The following is a 21,364-nucleotide window of genomic DNA, read 5'->3' on the forward strand; positions in this document are numbered from 1 at the left end:
TTAACATCTTTATTGGAGTATAATTGCTTTACAATGGTGTGTTAGTTTCTGTTTTATAACAAAGTGAATCAGTTATACATATACATATGTTCCCATATCTCTTCCCTCTTGCGTCTCGGCCCTTATTTTCTAACGATTACTCCTCTTACTCACAACTCATATTTTACAAGGAATATTTCTTTCTCCCCACCAGTATGGATGAATTTATTCAGGATGCTATACTGAATCAGAAATCGCTAGGATTGAGACCAAACACTATAGAAGTTTTCATGGATTGAACTTCCTTTCCCAGCAAACTTTATAGGAAATCACAAGTTCCAACATGAGTTGATATGCAAGGCACTACCTTTGCTTTTATCAGACTACTGAATGTACTCTCTCTTAGCCAGAACAGATTGTCACCCATTTAAAAAGATTGTCCTGAGAGATTTTTTTTTTTCTCTCTTCAAATAGGGTGACATTCCAATTTGGGCACTAAAGAATACAGAAAGTCAGGGACTGGCGGTCCAGTGGTTAAGAATCCACCTTCCAACGCAGGGTACGCGGGTTTGATCCCTGGTCGGGGAACTAAGATCCCCCATGCCACGGGGCAACTAAGCCCGTGCACTGCAGCTACTGAGCCCTCGCGCTCTGGAGCTCTGGAGCCTGCATGCCACAACTAGAGAGAAGTCCGCGACGCAGCCAAAAATAATAAATGAATGAATAAATAAATATTTTAAGAAAGAATACAGAAAGTCAAAGAAGACTTTAAAAGCAATTTTTATTCAGAAATATTTCAGAAAACAATAGGTATTCATTTGGTATTCAATTAAGTCTTGCTTTGAAGGCTAGAGCTTCTTTATGTGAATTTGAAATTTACAGGGTTGGTTATACCTATGCAATATTCAGGAAGCAGCTGAGCGAACATGAAATGCCTTGAGGGATTGGCACCAAGGGAATTTAGCACTTTAAAGATGTGGGGAAGTCCAGGCTTGCATGTATAGGTCTGTATTCATACTTTACCCATCTCTTGTGTATACATTCACTCACATAAAAATGGCATGAATCATGGAAGCAAACAGGTTTGGTGCTTTGAATAAATTATCTAGTTTATTGAAGTAAATTATCTAAAATGTTGCTCTGTGTATTGGAAATTTATGACTATTAGGGTACGACACATGGGTGAAATTTAAAAGAATGAACATCTGTGCTTTATACATGAAATTACCAACAGTTTACAAAGGAAGTCAAATCACCAACAGAACAAAACTAGAAGTAGAAAAGAAAAACCAATTTCAAAACTAGTCATTTAAGAAGGGGTGACCAAAGGTATAATGCTGGGAGAAGCAGGAGATTCAAGTGAGAAATTAATTTGTAATTTAATTAAAATCTTATAAATAAACTTTATAAAGTTTATAAACAAAATCTTATAGTTTTTCTGACTACTGGCTAAAGTTTATAAAAGTTATTTATGGAATTGCCCACAATATGTACTGAAAAGTTACAGTATACTAAATGGGGTAGGTTCTAATGTCAGACTGAGTTCAAAACTAGTTAATATACAGCCAGAGCTGTTATAATTGCACAAAAATACCAGTAGTCCAGATTTTTGATGGAAATAATGTAATAATATGGTTCACTGTGAAAGTCTGATAATACTTTGATATTTTGTTGGCAAACAGGTTTTCCATTGTTGTGTGGTCCCCTTGTATGGCAGCTGTAATCACTAGGGGCAAATCCTTTACACTGAACTACAGTGAGACATGAATGGCATTTTCTTCTGATTTCAATATGGAATCTGGTCTTGGACAGTTCTTTCCAAAGCTCCTGTTAGATCCCTATTTGATGACATGACCTTAGTTAGATTAATGCAGTTGAAGCCACGGATTATGCAAGATGTTTAAAGGAATATAACTGCACTCAACCATGGTAACAGTAAAATGAGTTTATTTACAGAGCTGGCAAAGAAGCTAGTAGCAGTCATTTGTGGAAAGGATAAGTTTATTTCCCTTATTAGTGAAATAGAGCCCTCAAACATTTTTCAAAACTTAACTAGGACCTATAAACACTAAAGTCTCCTGGAGATTATCTGTGAAGACACACATTTTGGCAATAAATTAAACTACGTCAAATGTCAACCTGAGTTATTTTTGTTTAAACTTCATTTCTTCCTATTTTTCTGATGCTCCCTTCTCATGTTCTCTTCCTCTATACATTAAAATTCCCTAGTTTATATATTTTCTGTTTGCAAAATTAAAAGCTAAATTCATCTAAATATGAAAGAAATCTGTTGGTTTTAAAACTTATTTAAATAAAATGAACTTAAATATTTAACTTGGCTGACATGGCCTTGTTAGGAGGTGAGTGAATAAACAATTTACTTAGAATGAAAATATCCCTCTAGCTCAGGGAAAATATTTGGTTTAAAAAAAATCAAATATTCCAGATTTATTTTATATAACCCCACCCCAAATTTAAGCAGTGAGGTTTTTAAATTATTCTGCTCACCACGGGATTTTTGACAGCAACTGAGCCACTTTTAAACTATAAATGTACTTTTATCATGAAAGTAAAAAATATACCAGGGATATAGAAAAATGTTAAAGTAGAAATCCTCTGCCCCACAGGAACAGTTTAGAAAGTCACTGGATTGGAAATTTTATGAATGTGAGGGCTAATACTTCATCAGTGTCTTTCTAAGAGCCATCAGGGTGCCTGGTGTAGAACTGAGTTAATAAACACCGTTAAGTGAAGCAATGAAAAATGCACGATGGACTTCCTTGGTGCGCAGTGGTTAAGAATCCGCCTCCCAATGCAGGGGACATGGGTTTGAGCCCTGGTCCGGGAAGACCTCACATGCTGCGGAGCAACTAAGCCCGTGCACCACAAATACTGAGCCTGAGTTCTAGAGCCCGCAAGGCACAACTACTGAAGCCCGTGCGCCTAAAGTCCGTGCTCCGCAACAAGAGAGGCCATTGCAATGAGAAGCCCATGCACCACAATAAAGAGTAGCCCCTGCTCGCTGCAACTAGAGAAAGCCCGCATGCAGCAACGAAGACCCAACGCAGCCCAAAAAAATAAAACTAATTAATTAATTAAAAAAATAAAGTATTAAAAAAATGCATGTTTACTTTTGCAACTAATAAAAGCTACAGAAAGAAAACTCTTCTTTAAGGACTATACATTTTAAGCTACAGAATCAGATTACATGGTCGAGTGTCTAGAAAATGATCTTGTCTGACACTAAAAACAAATCACTTTCTCAATTACTAAGGATTAGGCCTTAATTTCTTAGCATTCCAAAAAATTTAAATCTAGGTGGTAAAGCTAAAAGCAACTTAATAGTGGGAAAAGTGCATAATCCAGGCAGGAACGCTAACCCTGACTTTGGAGGTCAGAGTTCAACTCCATTTGTTAGGGCTCTAGGCCACACTTGGGTCTCTGACTCAGCATCCCAGCTACGGAGTCTGTCTGATGGGACAGCTGTGTTTGGTTTCAAAAGGCTGACAATGAAGCTGGGGTGAGCCTGAAGTGGTGGTCGTGGTCCTCACTCCCAGCAGGTGTCTCAGATGGAGAGACCACTGCATTGATAGAGTTAGAGAAGGTCAGCCACGTCAACTGGCTGATTAACGTGTGCAACACACATCAGCATCTGTACGAGCCATTCACGACTAGTTGATGGTACTGAGATGAGTCACTCAGGCAAGGAGAAGATGTTGAGGAAAACTGGGAAGTGTAGATTCTAGAACAGGAGACTCATGAGGGAATGAGGAAAAGTGTTGAGGCTGGAATTACTAGTGAAAGTGGGAAACTAAGGGTGAAGCCCACAGGAAACAGGCAAACGTCCTCCCCGATCTAATACTTTACAATTCCTTGCCCCAGAGAGTAAATTCTGTCTCCACAACTCACTCAGTACAATCCCTAGCAGAGTGCCATCTATTAAAAGAAAATTAAACATAAAAACAGATTGGAACGTTTTCTTGGTGATGTAAAACCACTCTCCGTTCTCTCTGCATGCACCAGACAGATGTGGAATGCTGCTGATGGGACGAGCACTGTGCTGGGTGCACAGGTACAAAGATGAATAAACCCAGTCTACCCTACAACCCACTCACAGTCCCAGAGGACAGGCAGGCAAGAAAGCTGACCATTGTTGCAATGCTTCAAGAGCTGTGCTAGAGAAATGGACCCAGTCTCCTGAGAACACATAGAAGGGCATTTTCATTCTGAATGGGGAGGCTAGGAAGGCTTCCCAGAAGAAACGTCCATTGAGGGTGAATTTAAGCAACAGAGTTTGCACATGAAATTGTATTCAAATGATTACGGTAAATTGCAAACAGTTTTAAATGCGCATATAGTCCTATATACCAAACTGTGATCTAAGCAATTAGCATAAATAATTTTTGCCCTGAATTTATATTTCAAACAAAAGTTTGCTTAATTAACTATACATTAGTGAGAATGAATGAACTACATACAACTACATCAACGTGGGATAAACGCTCAAACACCTAATTTGCAGGGGAAAAAAACCCAACCAGCCACAAAAATAGTATTACAAACTGCATTACTCCTTTTACATAACATTGAAAAGTAGAAAATAGTATTCTGTGCTTTTTGATATCAGGATAGTTGTTATACCTGGTGCTGATGGGCAGTGGCTGAAAGGGGCACAGAGGTGGCTGTAGGGTTACTGGTAGCATTATTTTTAATCTGGATGGTGATTATAAAGGTAGCCACTGATAATCAGAATTACTAATTTGTCTTTCTTTCTTTTTCTGGTTTGCAACATCCAAAAAGAGTTGTTATGGTTTATGATATGCACACATGTTTTTCATAGGTGACAAATGACCAAAAACATGTCAAAAATTTCTAAAAAGTATACACGCACATTTGTATGGATGTACAAATCCTGCTTTTGATACAACTTCATTTGCATGCAAATTTAATGGCAGAGTTTAGATATAAAGAACTATGAGATCAGGGCTTCCCTGGTGGCGCAGTGGTTGAGAGTCCGCCTGCCAATGCAGGGGACACGGGTTCGTGCCCCGGTCTGGGAAGATCCCACATGCCGCGGAGCAGCTAGGCCCGTGAGCCATGGCCGCTGAGCCTGCGCGTCCGGAGCCTGCGCTCCGCAACCGGAGAGGCCACAACAGTGAGAGGCCCACGTACCGGGAAAAAAAAAAGAATTATGAGATCACCAGGGCCACTTAAATGGCAAACAGCCACACGATGCTCCTCGTCTCTCCGGTGGCATCACCAATTGATGGCAGCGCCTCTTCTGAGTCCTAGTGCAGCTCCCAGTACTTCATTCCATGTGGCTACTACTAACTGACCACAGATGAAAACGATAAGCCACCTTGCTTTTAAACAATGAGGACTGGCTAATTCTTTTGTTATTTACATGAGAAAGACCTTACAGTTAAGGACAAATTTCAATGTATTTCTAGGTCAGGGTAAAATTTCACCCCTATGTATGTAAAATGATTTTCCCAATTATAATCACACCTTTATAAAGGCATGTTTGCTAACAGCAAGTTTGCTGCTTTCCGTCTTTTACATTACCATGGAAACACTGATTCATATACAATTAGATGCAATTTTAACAAAAGGACTCAGATAAATAATTAGGAATATTTTTTCCAAGCAGAGATTCAGGGAATCTTTAGTGACCCAGGTTTTTCCCTCAAGGTGGTTAACTGCACCCTCAATCACACTTTTTAACCCAATGTACAGTTGTTAATTATAACCAAGTAATATTTTTACACATTTTTATTGGTAACTACTCATAATAAAATAAGTAGATACCAGAGACAATGGAATACTAATTAACTGCTCTCACGAAACCACTGGACTCACTACATTTCTAGCCTCTATGCTCTTCAGCTCATCCTGAAGCAATCATACTCTGGGCCATAGAAACAGATCTTCTAACCAGATCCCTTTTGTGCCTGTTGTCTTTCTAGAAACAGATGGAGAAAGAGGCTTAAGACCTTTTCTGCTATGCCAGGATGGCAGGATAAACTAAATAGGAGTCCTACCCAGTCTGGGATCTGCTTCAGGAGGAGTAGAAGCAGGCTACAGAGGTTAACAATCTGTGAATTAGGAGATAACAATCTATGAATTACACAACCCAGAATGCATGTCAGGACAAGAGGAGCAAGGGATCTAGAGAGGTAGGGAAGGCCTGGCAGTGAGATAGAGTAACACAGAACCACCAGGAGGCTCCAAGTAGGAAGGTTACATGGAGAAAGTCTTTACACAGATGCATCTACGGATGAAGTCCAGGCTCCCAGCCATTCCTGTGAGATTAACCCCCTGCCTGGACTGCTGCCCTAGAGGATTCTGACCAATTTTTAAATAACTAGATCAGAGGTATTTTAGCTTTCAACTGATTACTTCTTATTCTGCCACCCTCTCTATGTAGTTTACTTCTTTGATCCACCCACCTGAATAGAAGTAAATCTTCTTTGAATCACAGCGTGAATGGGATTTATCCAGAATACCTAGCTTCTGAATAAGTGCTCCGTTTGAGGTGTGCCCAAGAAGACTGCCTTATGGAAAAGAAGCTCTTATAGACTGAATCAGTTTCACACTTACAGTTCTTGACTATTCAGAAAGTACCACTAATATACAAACTTGAAAAATGCGTAATACAAGCTAACATTTCCTGGTACTCACGAGGAATCAGCTACTGTGCTAAGGACTTTAATCAATTTTAATTGAGTTAACTCATTTGACATATTAACATATATATCATTACTAAAGGTAACATTTAATAATTTTAAAAAGCATGTGACTCCATGAAATTCTCTTATTTACCACGCAACATTGGGCAAGCAAGTCTGCCTCACTAACCTATAAAATGAGGAATGATAAGAATGGGTGCCTCACAGGATTTATGATGGGGACTTCATGGGATAATTCTTGTCAAATGCACAGCCTGGTACCTGCCACACAGAAGCACTTAGTAAATAACAATTACCACGATTTTTATTTCTGTGAAGACTATATTAGGAGAACAGAGAGGAGTGAAGTTACAATTTCAAGACATGGATTTTAGCAACTTAATTAGCTATGTGGCTTCCAAAAAATGTAGTGATCAGAGTTCAGTTATCTGGGCAGGACTTTGGTCTAAGCACTGTCTTAAATTTCCTTCAGGAGATCGCTGAGGTCTCATCTGCCACACCTCTCCGTACATATTCCTCCAATCCAATTTTTTGAGAAGTTATGACAGAATTATCATAGTGTTAGCTAACTTTACAAATATAAGTTTAAGAATTACATTAAAATCCCATACAAATTATAAATAGAAATGATTTCACACATTTGGCTGACAAAGTTTTAGCTCTCTATTTCACCTCAAACTTCACGTTTGTTTTTAGAAAATATTTCTCCAACAAAATCTGTTGCCACAAAATCATTGACATTGTTTCTAACCATTTTTCTTGACCCTACTTGACTAGAAATGTTAAGCAAAACTTGTCCACTTCCGAAATATGGTCAGGGGTGGGGAGAATTAGATTATAGTTTATTCTCTGTAGTCCCATTCATTTCCAAGATTTTATGGTTCTAATCATTGGTCCAGTGCCAGAGAGGAAGATAGTGCAATTTATAGTCTGACCAGGGGGAGAGGGTCAATAAATTGAACGCATCAGGAACTAGCGAGATCTCTAGAGAACGAATCTGGGTCAAAGTCCATTTTCTACTTCTCCATCCATCTCTATGGTCGATGGTGGAAGGCTTGTGTGCAAATCTTGAGAAAGAAGGCAGAAAAATACAAAGATATTTGTTCTTGAGTTGCACATGGTTAAAAGGAGAAACTTGAACAATCTAGGACAGGAAGGAAAGGTATAAAGCAGCAGCCTACTGACCACTTTTGGAATGCCAGGAGGCAGAACCATGGGCGGCCAAAGCAGTGGAGATAGTGGGGAAAAGCAAATAAAACAAGAACAACAACAACAACAAATGTGGGATTTAGAATTAGACCATGTTTCCTTCAGCACTGCTATTTAAATACAAGTTTTGTCTCATATAGTTGTTATGAAGACATAATGAGCTACATCAGGTACAGCACCAAGTCCAGTGTCTGACAAACAGTAGGTGCTCAATATTGTACAGCTGTCCTCATTACAATGGTCACCACTCCAATTACCACTATAGACTTAGGAGCTGCTGTCCTAGCTAGCTGGTGATCTAGCTGCCAATCAGTTACCTGCTGTTCCACGACAAAGCTGTATCAGATGAAACATTACAGCAGTGGCTGTCTGTATGCCAGAATGCCATTGGTTAAAAGTTGACACATTCTGCAGGAATTTATCCTAACTAAAATAGTATCGGTCATATAAATTCCTTGACACAAAGAAGAAATTCTGTACCACACTGCAGTGGAATGAAATCATGGATGTTAGGAATGATTATTTTCTGTATTGCATATATACATGAATATTTCATACGTATTCATTTTAGAAAGTTGAATTTCTTAACTTGAATGTATTTTAAACAGGACAGAGAATTAGGCACAATGGGAGGCTTGAAAACAATTACATATTGAAACTATGTTTTATGAAACCTTTCTTTTAACAAGTCACACTGGTGCCATCTCTACAATTCAGAATGAATATTTTGCAATATAAAATGAAAAAAGACCATGAAGTCACTTACTAGCAGTTTTCAAATACCATAAAGGAGAATCTGCTTAACTACTGATTCACTACCCCTGATAACTAGGAAGAAATAAGTTAAAATTTAAGCAAGGGAGACTAGTATTAGATATAAACAAAACGTCAGAACTGTGCAGGTTTTAAAACATCAGCACTTTTCCAGTAGGGAAGCTTTGGAAGCTGTAATCCTGGTGTGCATATATTCTACGCCTAGTTTCTAGTTTTTTAATTTCTTGTTTTCCCTCACCTAACAGAGAAATGGAAAGACTTGAAGTTGACTCTCTGTATCCTTTGGCAGAAGTTCTTAGTGCTGAGATGAGGGGGAGAACCCCCCCCAAAAACAAACAAACAAGAAAACCCCACTACCACATTCGAGTTCATTATCGGAGCTTTTGCCAGAAGGTGGCAGTGTAATTAAACAGGGCAGGGTGCCAGATGGTGGATGTCTGGTTCAAAATGGGATGGGGTTCTTCCGGCCTCCCCTCTGACCATCCCTCTTACTTCTCTAACCATTTCTTCAGCTCTTTCCCACAATCTTTCCCTTATTGTTTCTCACTTTTCTCTGAAGAGCAACTTAGCTTAGCTTCCCCATTTCACACCCTCACGCATCACCCAGGATGCTCCTAGGAGAGCCAACCCCCACGGAAGGCTGAAGGTAGATAATGAACATATATCATTCATACCTCCCCTGTTATGCTAAGAGCTGCATCCATAGGTTCTGGACTTCTACCTATTCTCCATCCTTCTGAAGGACTTCCGAGTTTAGGCCAAACTTGACCACAGAGCAAGGCATTTAGAGAGCTGAGACACATCACAGGCATGGCCTCCCATTAGTTACGTTTATGTGGTTACACTTAATAGTGCCTTATCCAGGCTCACTGTCTTTGGTCTTTGTGCCTCTGTGATACCCCAGGCTTCCTGTAGGCTCGGATCCCTGGAGAGACTTGGTGCTTTTGGCTAGAGCATCCTTTACTTCTAGTATCCATTTTCTAATATATCTTCTCAAGAGACAAAACACCTCTGTTTTATCTCTTGAGAAGTTGGATAATCTCTGGAGGAGCTCCGTTAAAAATCTACGTTGGCTTTTCATTAAGACTGTGCTTTCTTTCTGACTATATTCTTCACCAACCTAGTTAATAGCAACCAGGTCCCAGTCTTGTTACCTTTATCCAGGCTTTTGCAATTCTATATGTTTAGTATTTCTATTATTCAGAATATTTATACACATCTCTCAGGCATCTTTCCCTAAGGAAAATCTCCTTGAACCTCTTCAGCTTCATAGTAGAATCTACTTTACTCAATCTTGCTAGTAACAGTTGGATGGATCCATGACTAACTACTCCTATACCCATGATTGCGTTCATATCTTCACTCCTTCTGATAAAATTCACTACATGATTGGAATGACTGACAGAGGGACTAATAAGACCTTATTAGGTAAAAACCTATGCTGAAAGGCAGGTTTTAGTGATGGGGCAAACACCATGGTGTTGGGGAAGAAAAGAGTAGAGTTACAGGTCGGAGTAAGTGTTGCTGCACACATAGCCACAGCCAGTTCTATTCATGTGGAGGCTATAGATTGCAGTGTAGCTAAGGAGAGTGCTGCACAGGGCAATTTAACCTATGACCTTTAGTCACCAGTGACATGATAGAAAAAGTGGTTGAAAACCCCATTTTGTCAATACCCAAACTAAAGAAACACCTTTCTTCTAAACAATTCAATACCAATTCAGCATTTCTTTATCAACTGCCATGCTGTATTCCTGACGTCCACTATCTGTATATGTAATAAACAAATATTTTCCCACCCAAAACAAGTTTAAAATAGATTTGTAAAAAATAAGATGCTAAATAAAATGAGTGGATCTTAACTATAACTCTTCTGTGATTTCCCAGAAATGAGAATTTTCCCCTAATGTTAAAGTCTTTCAAGTCTTTGAACTGTTGTTATTTGAACTTCCCAGGAAGTTTAATTACCAGCAAGTTTATCCCAGTCCACAAAGGGATACGGAAAACACAAATGACTCTCCAGTGGCAGTGTAGCACTACAGAAAGTAGAACTATAAGGGATCATAGTAGTTTATCTGCAAAGTGGTTTTCAAAAAAGCTCTTTAAAGGTACTGCAAGGGTGGGGAGTAAGGGTGCTAGCTCAGTGGTTGTTTTATTGTTATATGTATGTTTATAGATTTTTACTTATATATACCATACATATATACTTTAAAAAATTTATCTCTATATACCAAATATAAACATACAATTTTAAATGTTTTGTACACATTTCCTTATTTATATTAGCATATCATTTGTAAAAAGTGTTCATTGAAAATACATGTTTGAAATTCACTGATCTAGCTTATTCCCTTTATTTGACAGGTGAGTAAACCTGGCTATAGAGGGACTAGGTGGCTTCTCCAGGGACACAAAGCAAGTTAGACGTAGAGTGGACAAACGGCTTTCTCAGAGAATTTCACAATTCATGACTTTAAAGAGTAAACCCATCTGTGATCCACTCTGTGCTTCCCTGGCATTAAAACATTTTTTATGTCTTAAATTATATTCAAGGTATCTTAACCACTTCTCTTCAAAGCTGTTTATCTCTAGGTGTATTATATACCAGATATGATACAAACTTAGGTAATAGGATCAAAAAAGTTTATTGCAGGTTCAAAACTCTGAACCAATCTTGAAAATAGTCACTTCCCTAAGCCAAGTCAGTGTATCCTGAACAGGCAGAAAGTGTGCAGATTCCATTTGTCTTCCCATTTACAAAGGCCTGTAAGATAAACGATGTAAAAAGGAAGATTTTGTACCTTTTTCAAAGCTGACTTAAAACAGTATGAAACTTCATACGAAGTCTGAGACATAGTACTTGTTTCTTACCTGAAGCCTTACAGAGCTTGCAGAGAACAAAGTAAAACTTGCTAATGTCATTGGAAAGATGATCTATCTATTCAGAACTGAGAAGCACTGACTTTTGCTTCTTATTTCTCTTTAATAGGGAAGAGAGAACCTTCTTTTCTACCAGTAGAAAATAATTACAAAGGTTTTTCAAATAGTCATTTTTCAATTCCCAACATCAGCCTTAAACTTTGTAGGCTATCATACCTATCAAAAGACAACTTCCAATTTACTTCTTTAATAGCCCAATATCTAACCAAATATTTTAGTGCATTTAGATATAGTCACAAGATGAATAATTTTACAGTCATTAAAAATGATACTTAGATAGACAGCAGAGGGAGGCAACATGCTGAAATAAAAAGAGCACTGCTTCTGAAGTAGACTGACTTGGGTTCAATCCCAGCCCTCCCTGGCAGTTAAAGGGCCCTGTTCAAGTTATTTTATCACTTAGATTCATTTCTTCATCTGTAAAATATGGGTTAACAACTCCTTCCCTTCAATTTTGTTATAAGGACTAAACAAGATACTGTATGTAAAATTCTCTACAGAGTCCACATTCACAAGGGATACTCAATAAAATGAAAGCTAGAAGTATTATTATTACAAAAGTACACGCTGGCATGTAAATGAAGAAGCAGAGCACAGAATTTACAACTGTTCAAGATATGTAAGTTAAGTGAAAAATGAGAATAGTTGAGGATGGGATAGTGGGGGTTATAAGTAATTTTCCCTCCAAAATATTATTGTTGTTACATCTTTTTATTCTCAATTAGAAAACTAGTAGTTTTAGTCTACTCAAATACTCTTACTATGATCATGAGGCCAAAATAAGAATTCTCAGCCAGCCCGAACTTTTATAACCTTAGGAGGAGAGAGTTAATAGAAAAGAGAAATCAGTTATTGATCTGAGAAGCAATGTTATTCAGAAAATCACATCTGTACAGTATTGGAATGCTTATCTGCCATACCTTAGACACTGAGCAAATTGTTGTTTACCAGATATACAGACACCTACACATATAAAGATGTGCTACAGGGAGATCAGCTCGGTGCTTTGTGACCACCTAGAGGAGTGGGATAGGGAGGGTGGGAAGGAGACACAAGAGGGAGGAGATATGGGGATATATGTATATGTATGGCTGATTCACTTTGTTATACAGCAGAAACTAACACACCATTGTAAAGCAATTATACTCCAATAAAGGTGTAAAAAAAAAAAGATGTGCTAAAAGCTACCTAGTATATATTCTTGTCATATAATACTTTAAATTTATATATATTTACAATATTATATAATCAGGAAACAGATTAATTTCAGGATTATTTTAATCTTATTTTTGGAAATTAATAGAATTTTAACTATAAGTAAGGCGTGTTTTTTAAGTAGATGAATTAAGAGGAAGGGTATATAATATCATTAGGAGTTTGCCATGTAATCTCCTAATCAGATGTATACGTATACACATACACATGTATATTTCCTCTATACACTTGATGTATAATCTATGTAGATTCTACTATTTAAAAATATAAATATAAATAAATAAATGTGTGCATAGAATTTGAATGATAAAAGGGATAATAAAACAGTTAAACTAATTACAGCAATTACAATCTCAGGTCAAATGATTTAGAGGTAGCAGTGATATACCTAAACAGTCATATTATTAATAAGACAGATGTAAGATTAATAACTGGGAGTTTCCGTAGTGTGCCATTAGGAATCATCAGCATAAAGAGAGACATTTATTTCTTACATAAACACCATTCTGACCCAAACACTATGCAAACTATTTAAAATTAAATGGAACAATATACACATTCATAAATCAATATTTTTAAAAATATACTTTGAATTGTGGCCCTATTTATCTATGATGATACCGTTTATAATTTAGAATAATAAAATAGAGCAGTTGTGGATTAAAACAGACCATGACACTCTCGGAGGAGTAAAGGATGTCAATGTTACTAGACTCCTGAAATGAACTAACTGTTACTGATTGATTGAACCCTGAATTTGGAAATGTCTCCCGGCATTTTAGGCACAAATAAGAAATAGGTTGGTTAAATACTATTTATTCACATAGAAGAGGATAGAAATCACAGGTGAATTTTATAAATTCTGATCACCCATTTATATTAGAGATTTACATTAGCTATGGTAACTAATAGAAGGTTTCTAAGTATTTCCCAGTATTTATTACTTGGTGTAAAGAGCCATACGAATTTGTTTGCAGATGCAACCTTTTCTTTAAATAAACTCAAGGAGGAATTTATTGCACATATTTATTTAAAAGATCACAAGTGATATGAGATGAAATCTGCATCTATAGTTTATTAAAACTCACAGAAATACCACTGAAGGGACAACTCTTGATTCTAGTCCCCTAGAAAACACTAGTACAATAACAGCAAATGATTACCCAATCACATAAATGTGGACTGAATTCCTTATGCAAATAACGTAAGTATTTATTTGTGTATTTGCCTGCTCACATAATTATATGTAATACATTTTACCTGCCTGCTTCCATTCTATCCCCAACACCTGCCTTCAATCATTGCTTTTAATTCTCCTGTCTGAAGGATTATTTCCATTTCAAAAAGTGAGTTTATTTATTTATTTACAATCAATCACTAAGATAAACAAAGTAAAATTAACCTCTGAAACAGCCATAAAAACATTTTTGTAAATAACTATTTTAGACACAAAAATTACTTTATTGAGAAACTATTCCTTAAGGACCATGTGTGTATGACCACATCAAACAATATTGAGGAAATAGTAGAATTAAATATTGCAATAAATTGAAATTAACATACTTTTTGTTAGGATGAAAACACTAAAATTACCAAAAAACATAATTATCATGGAACACTATACTAACAAAATAAAACGTAGGAGATTCCTGAATGATAAGCAACTTGATATACATTTAGTCATAGTTAAATTCAAGTTGGTTCATATGATTAAAATATATGACGTTATTAATTACGCTAACACACATGTGCTAAAAGCCAAGGTACTGCTTTTAAAGACCATGACAAAGACTGTCAACTACCAGCCTGCTTGCATCAGGCAAGAAAGATAAGAAAACACACAGCCTGATCAGGCAGTGAAAAACGACAAGTTTTCATTTTCTAAACTCCCAACGTTTTTTGCGAGTTTCCTTCCTCTTCTAAAAATTGTCACCAGATGAATTGCTATGGTCCACGTGGAGTTAAAAAAAAAAGTGTGAGCGCCACTGTTTTTAAAACAGACAAAATCAGGCACAAAATAGAGAATGAAAGTGTCACCAACAGTGTGCTCTTTCTTACAAAGCCTTAACATCACACTTAACTCTTGAAGCTCCGAGTCAGCAATTACTAAATACTCCACTATTACGTCAATCTTAAAAGGAAAGAAGGGGAGAAGCAGGAGAGAAAAGCACGTTACCACACTCCCTCCGAAGTCCTCAGGGAACTTGTAGACCGGGATCTTGGCTTCATAATAATGCTCATTTTGGAGGAAAAAAAAGAAAGAAAAAATCTTCAAGTATTCTGATTAATACATTTCAGCTGTATTTTGAAAAAGATGGCTTGAAATATACTCCATTTCCAAAGGAGGTTGTTTGAAGAAATCCAAATTTCCCGGAGTCCAACTCCTGCCTCCAGTCCAGAACTGAGGGAGGCTTCTAAGACATAGGAGCTTTTTCCTCTTTCATACCGAATTTACGCCAGCACCGGGCTGTTCTTAAGTGACAGTTTGTTTTCTGTTTTGCATTGCCAAGGGAGGAACTGGATTTTGAATCTATTCTTCATCTGGTCACAAAGGCAACCAACACAGTGAAAGAGCCACTTGATCGCATCCTTTTTACAATTCCGCAATAAAAGGTTTAAAGGTTTCTGACACTCTAAAAGTGCTCAGGTAGAGAGAAAGGAAACGAAAATGACCGCGAGGTACAGTAACACCACAGAGCTGTCAGTGAAGTTCCATTTCAGGGCGACCACAGGAAAACACTCTTCTCCGGGGGGAGCCAATAAGTCATGGAGGGAACAAAGCTCTCCACACTTGAGCTGGGCTCGCTGCTGTACCTGTGAACGTAATTTCCGTTGTGTCCCCTGCTTAGAATCTGACTCCAAGCCTTTGTGAATGAGAACTATCATTCAATCTCACCAGGCAGAAACTATTCCTCAAGGGCTGTATGACGTCTGTAGGAAGGCAGTTCAAAACATCGCAGGGAAGTGAGAGGGGGAAAAAAAAAAGACCTGGCGCCCAGCCAGCCTCGTCAATTGCTGAAACTTATAAAGCTTCGCCGCAGATAGCACCAGAGACCTGGAGTGTAAACCAGCCAAGCAGGCAGAAGACATCTCAAAATTTATAAATCCATTTCCTCGTCTGGGCAATGAGGTGTCTGTGTTATTCAGGGTAAGATTTCCTGAGCACCTTCATAAGGAACACACCCCTTTTCCACAGACTTGTTTATCCTCCCTCAAAAAAAAAAAATCATTTTCTCAAAGTCTGGCACTGAAAACTAAAATTTCTAGTCAAAAGCAAAGTTGAGAGGACTTGGGGAACTTAGCAGCTGTTCATTTTGAGTCCATTTAATGAAATGTCACACTTTGGGTTTGGTTGTAGAGACACAACTGCCTCTTAAAAATCCAACAGAACGTAGCAGGCGACGTTGCATCAGGTCATGCTGTGATGTTTAAACTGAAAAATCTAATGAATTTCTGCTAGACAAGTGGCTACATGTACTGAGGCTGTTTTCTTGCACAATGTTTTCTAAACCTTATTTCATTTTGAAAATCATATGCAAATTTCATTGCTTTATATATACCAAGACTCTGGGTTTGCAAATTCCTAACAGTCCTTCAGTAAGGAATGAAGCTTATATCATAACACCTCAACATCTCTTATTGTGAAGACTAATCCCTGCCCCACCTCCTACATTTGAAATAAAAACTTTTCTATTATAGTAAACATAATTAAACCTACCCATTTTGAAAACAAACTTATGGTTACCAAAGGGGAAACGTTGGGGAGAGGGATAAATTAGGAGCTTGGGGTTAACATATACACACTACTGTATATAAATAGATAACCAACAAGGACCTACTGTATAGCACAGGGAACTCTACTCAATATTCTGTAATAATTTATATGGGATAAGAATCTAAAAAAGACTAAATATGTATATGTATAACTGAATCACTTTGCTGTACACCTGAAACTAGCATGACATTGCAAATCAGCTATACTCCAATAAAAATTTTAAAAACACACAAAAAACAAACAAACAAAACAATTCAAATTGCTTCTAGGAGAAGAGGATTTGACCTCCCTCCCCATCCCTCTAAACATCTGCACCGAGGATATATATTTCTCTGGGTGTGCCAACTTCAGTTATTTTGGATGTGAACTATCAAGTGAAAAATAATTTAAGCGTTCTGATTTCTTAAGTGACATTAGTTAGTACGTTGGTTCTCTAGTCTGACGTGAACTTGGTATTTATTTAGCATTTGCAGGCAGGATGTTTTAGCGCAATTGTGACCCACCCAAAGGACTTGGAAAATTAATGTAGTAAGGCATCCCGCCAGACCTCTGGCTGCTCATTACAACAAACACTTCAGCTCCTCCCCTGGTCACACTTCAAGGTGCATTTATTATTTAGTCTCCTCTGAGTGACCCTCAGGACTCTTCAGGTAAATACCAATAAATTGCTTGACATATAGTTATCTCCTTAAGCTTTTCAGTTTTCCTATGACTATTCAGGGGCCTTCATGGATTCTTGGCTCTGTTCCGTGTTTAACATGTTGCTGCCACTTTAAGGCAGGTTAACCAATCACATACTTTCAGAAATTCAAAAGAAAGCTGAGGGAACTACTCAGGGGGCTTACAAAAAGAGGTTTATCTTTTTTTCCTGGAATTTTAATGTGGGGGGAAAAAAAAAACCCAGACTGAGTAAAAGTAACCAACTACTATTACTTATTTGAAGCACTGTTCTCTATCATGCAAGGTCCAGCAAATATCTTCTAACTGTCATTTCAGAAAGAAAATGACAGTGATCACAAAATGTAATGTCTGAATGTTGTGTGTTAAACTCTCCTGAAATAGTCAGTCCTGTGCTCCACCATCCACCAGAAGGCTCTCTGTCCCAGTGAGATTACTTAGCCCACCGGCACTCCCTTCCCTGTCACAAACACATCTTTAACCTCTTTAGGTTAGTGCTGTCCTGTGTGCTGCTCAATGTTACACGTATTCCAAGAATCTATCTCTGAAAATCCTAGCCCACTTGTTGGGTATCTCCTAAACACTGTGTAACAGTCCCTTAATGACTAATATATCATCCCTGTGCCCAAAGAAACTGAGTTTAAGTAGCGGGGAATCTGACAACATATGAGACTAACCAGAAGATTCAAAGCTTCCTGGATCCCTACTTCAAGGTTGCCATTACAGAAGAAGACAGATACACAATAGTACCAGGCCATGGAGATGAAATTTTTACTTTTGCTCTTACCCCTAACATTTAAGGTAGTGACAGGGGACTTCCCTGGTGGTCCAGTGGTAAAGAATCTGCCTTCCAATGCAGGAGACGCGGGTTCGATCCCTGGTTGGGGAACTAAGATCCCACATGCCAAGGGGCAACTAAGCTCGCGTGCCACAACTACTGTGCCTGCGCTCCTCAACTAGAGAGCCCGTGTGCCACAAACTACAGAAACCACGCGCTCTGGCGCCACAACTAGAGAGAAGCCTGTATGCTGCAACGAAGAACCCAAGTACCACAACAAAAGAGCCCACATGCCTCAACGAAGATCCTGCATGCGGCAACTAAGACCTGACACAGCCAAAATTAATTAATTAATTAATTAAATTTAATAAATATTTAAAAAGTGCTAAAAAAAAGGTAGTGACAAAATACTAATAATTTTCAAAAACCCTAATAATACTTGCTGAATATTACAGTGTTTTCTCCATCCTAAGGCAATTTTTTCACAGGGAAATTTCTTTTTTTTTTTTTTACATCTTTATTGGAGTCACAGGGAAATTTCTTAAATAATGTTTTATATGTTGACTATCACATAATTTTCCTCTGAAAAGCTTCTCAGAATGGAGGGATATAGCTCTGCTCCCAATGCCAAACATTCCTGTTAGTATACAAATATATGATAGTGTATAAGATGGCTAACGTGGATGCCTGAATCTGAGGAGAGTGGACTTTAGGAACCATGAGGCACTTGTCTGGATGGCTTTGAAGAGCATACATTTAATCTAGAAGCTGTTATGATTTCTAGCATTTCCCCGATGCACTAAATTGTATAGTGTTGTATAAACCTCTGTTTGACTATTGTCACCACAACATTTCAAAGGACTGTACTACAAATGTTTATGTTCACTGAGGTCATCCAACCATATACATTTGGTTGAATCAAACCACTGTGCAGTATGATGTTTCCTAAACCTCAGGCATCTGGACACAACCTCTACAACTCTGCCATACTGGCATCTATACCATCTATACCATTACTTACTAGATATTTTTATTCATTGACTCACTTTTTTTAACTTAACATAAATTTAAATGATAACTTTATTTGATAAATGGGTTTGATATGCTGATTACATTTTCCCCCAATATAAGTATTAATAGAGAAAAAAAAGGTCCAACTATCACTGAAAATCTCTCTCATACTAATTGGTGTCACAAGGCAATATGGGCAACACTCCTGTGGAAAGCACCAGTTGCATGCAACTAGACTGGGTGCACCCTAAACATGATTCCCCTTCTCTTATTCAATGGTGAGCATGACTTATGGGACTAAGGACGTTTACCAAAAGCCAAGAGTTAAACATAAAACAGTAATTGAAACCAACTGAATGAACGGTTAAGGAATGATTTTACTATACAATCCAAGTTTTTTCAGATATTATTACTTTGAAATACTCTGCCCACTTTCAAATCTTCTCTGAGTAAACTCTTATTTTCAGATTACAACAGATCTGTCATGAGCAGATTTTTGAGAACCATGCTATGATCTAACAATATATGCAGGCCTGTTAAATGTGCTTAAATTCAGGACTGTATATATGTCAACTAACTTTTTAGGAAAAAATGACCATGGATCTGCAGGGTTTTGTTTTTTGTTTTTGATTACAGTTTCCTGGCATTCTACACTGTACTCTAATATTATAAAAACAAGACATTTTGAAATCTTGCACCACTTCCTCCTTATTGAGGAATAATGTGGTATTTCCTTTATCTGGAGGGGAATCTGGAGCAGATTTTGAGCTGTTTCTATTATCTTACTACACTCACTAAGTATACATTTGGATTCAAGGACTTTTCTATAAGCATAAATGTCTTTGGAGCTAAATTCCTTAACTCCGAGGAAAAGCTCAAAGTATTACATTTTGAAGGCTTCTGACCTTCAGGTTTCCTACCTCTTTTGTAAAATGTCAGGTTAGAACAATAATTATCATGATTTGATGTAATCCCACTTGTTTTATTTTGCTTTTGTTGCCTGTGCTTTTGGTGTCCTATCTAAAAAATCATTGCCAAGACCAATGTCAAGGAGTTTTTCCCTATTTTCTTCTAGGAATTTTACAGTTTCAGGTCTTCTATTTAAGTCTTTAATCTATTTCAAGTAAAGTTTTGTGAATGGTGTAAGATAGGGGTCCAGTTTCATTCTTTTGCATGTGGTTATCCAGTTTTCCCAACACCATTTATTGAAGAGATTATCCTTTCCCCAATGTATGTCCTTGGCTCCTTTATTAAAAATTAATTGACCAAAAATGCATGGGTAAATTTCTGGGCTCTCTATTCTGTTCCATTGATCTGTGGGTCTGTTTTTATGTCAGTATCATACTGTTTTGATTACTATAGCTTTGCAGTATAGCCTGAAATCAGGAAATGTGATGCCTCCAGCTTTGTCCTTCTGTTTCAAAATTGTTTTGGCTATTAATGGTCTTTTGTAGTTCCATGTGAATGGTAGAATTGTCCTTTTTATTTATGTGAAAAATGCCATTGGAGTTTTTATAGGTATTGCATTGAATCTTTACATCAAGCTAAAATGCTTCTGCACAGCAAATGAAATCATCAACGAAATTCTTTTGGGTTCTGCACCCAATTGTAAAGTGTGTGAGTGTGGGGAAGGCTTTCCCATACCAACAAGCAATTCTCTGACACCAGCAGGGTGTCTGAGAATTCAACCCAATACTGACACCATCCACCTGGAGATAATATCAGATTCCACAGGTTAAGTGCTCAGTCCCACAAGACAGCCTCCTGCTCTCTACAGATGTCAGTTGCAAGCGCAGGTTGTTACTTGTGCTTCTGAAAAACTGGTTATAAATCAGAGGTTCCCATGACCCCCTCCTTGGATCTGATTAATTTGCTAGAGCTGCTAACAAGAGTTTAGGAAACTCATTTACTCACTAGATTACTGGTTTATTATAAAAGGATATAACTCAGGAACAGGCAAATGGAAAAGATGCATACATGGTACGGGGAAAGGAAACAAAGCTTCCACACTCTTTCTTCTAGAGCACCACTTGGCCCTCATCTCCCCATATTCACCAATCCAGAAGCTCTCTGAACCCCATTCTTTCCAGTTTTTATGGAGGCTTCTTTGTTACAGGTAAGACTAATTAAATCGCTGGCCTTTGAGGAGTGATTCAACCTCTAGCCTCTCTCCTTCCCAGAGGTCTGGGTGAAACTGAAAGTTCCAACCCTCTAAAGGATTGGTGGGTTCCCCTACCAACAGTCCTCTTCCTTAAGTTACCTCATTAACAAAACAAAAGACACCTTTATGGCCCTTACCACAGGAAATTCCAGCGG

At 37.8% G+C, this 21,364-nt stretch overlaps 1 protein-coding gene across 4 annotated transcripts in view; it reads right to left on the reverse strand.

Annotated features, from left to right (window-relative positions):
• The window catches only part of PDE4D (phosphodiesterase 4D), a 723,544-nt gene that overhangs the window by 270,068 nt on the left and 432,112 nt on the right, over positions 1–21,364 (reverse strand). Inside the window, exon 1 of one of the 4 annotated variants that reach the window (XM_079918763.1) lies at positions 14,983–16,222. The exons of the other annotated variants lie outside the window; for them this stretch is intronic. Within the exon in view, the coding sequence (XP_079774889.1) occupies positions 14,983–15,047 (65 nt within the window). The 5' untranslated portion in view covers positions 15,048–16,222. Of the gene's footprint in view, positions 1–14,982; positions 16,223–21,364 lie in introns of those variants that run through there. 4 annotated transcript variants of the gene reach the window in all.

Source organism: Stenella coeruleoalba (assembly GCF_951394435.1).
Source record: "Stenella coeruleoalba genome assembly, chromosome: 3".
NCBI classification, from domain to species: domain Eukaryota; kingdom Metazoa; phylum Chordata; class Mammalia; order Artiodactyla; family Delphinidae; genus Stenella; species Stenella coeruleoalba.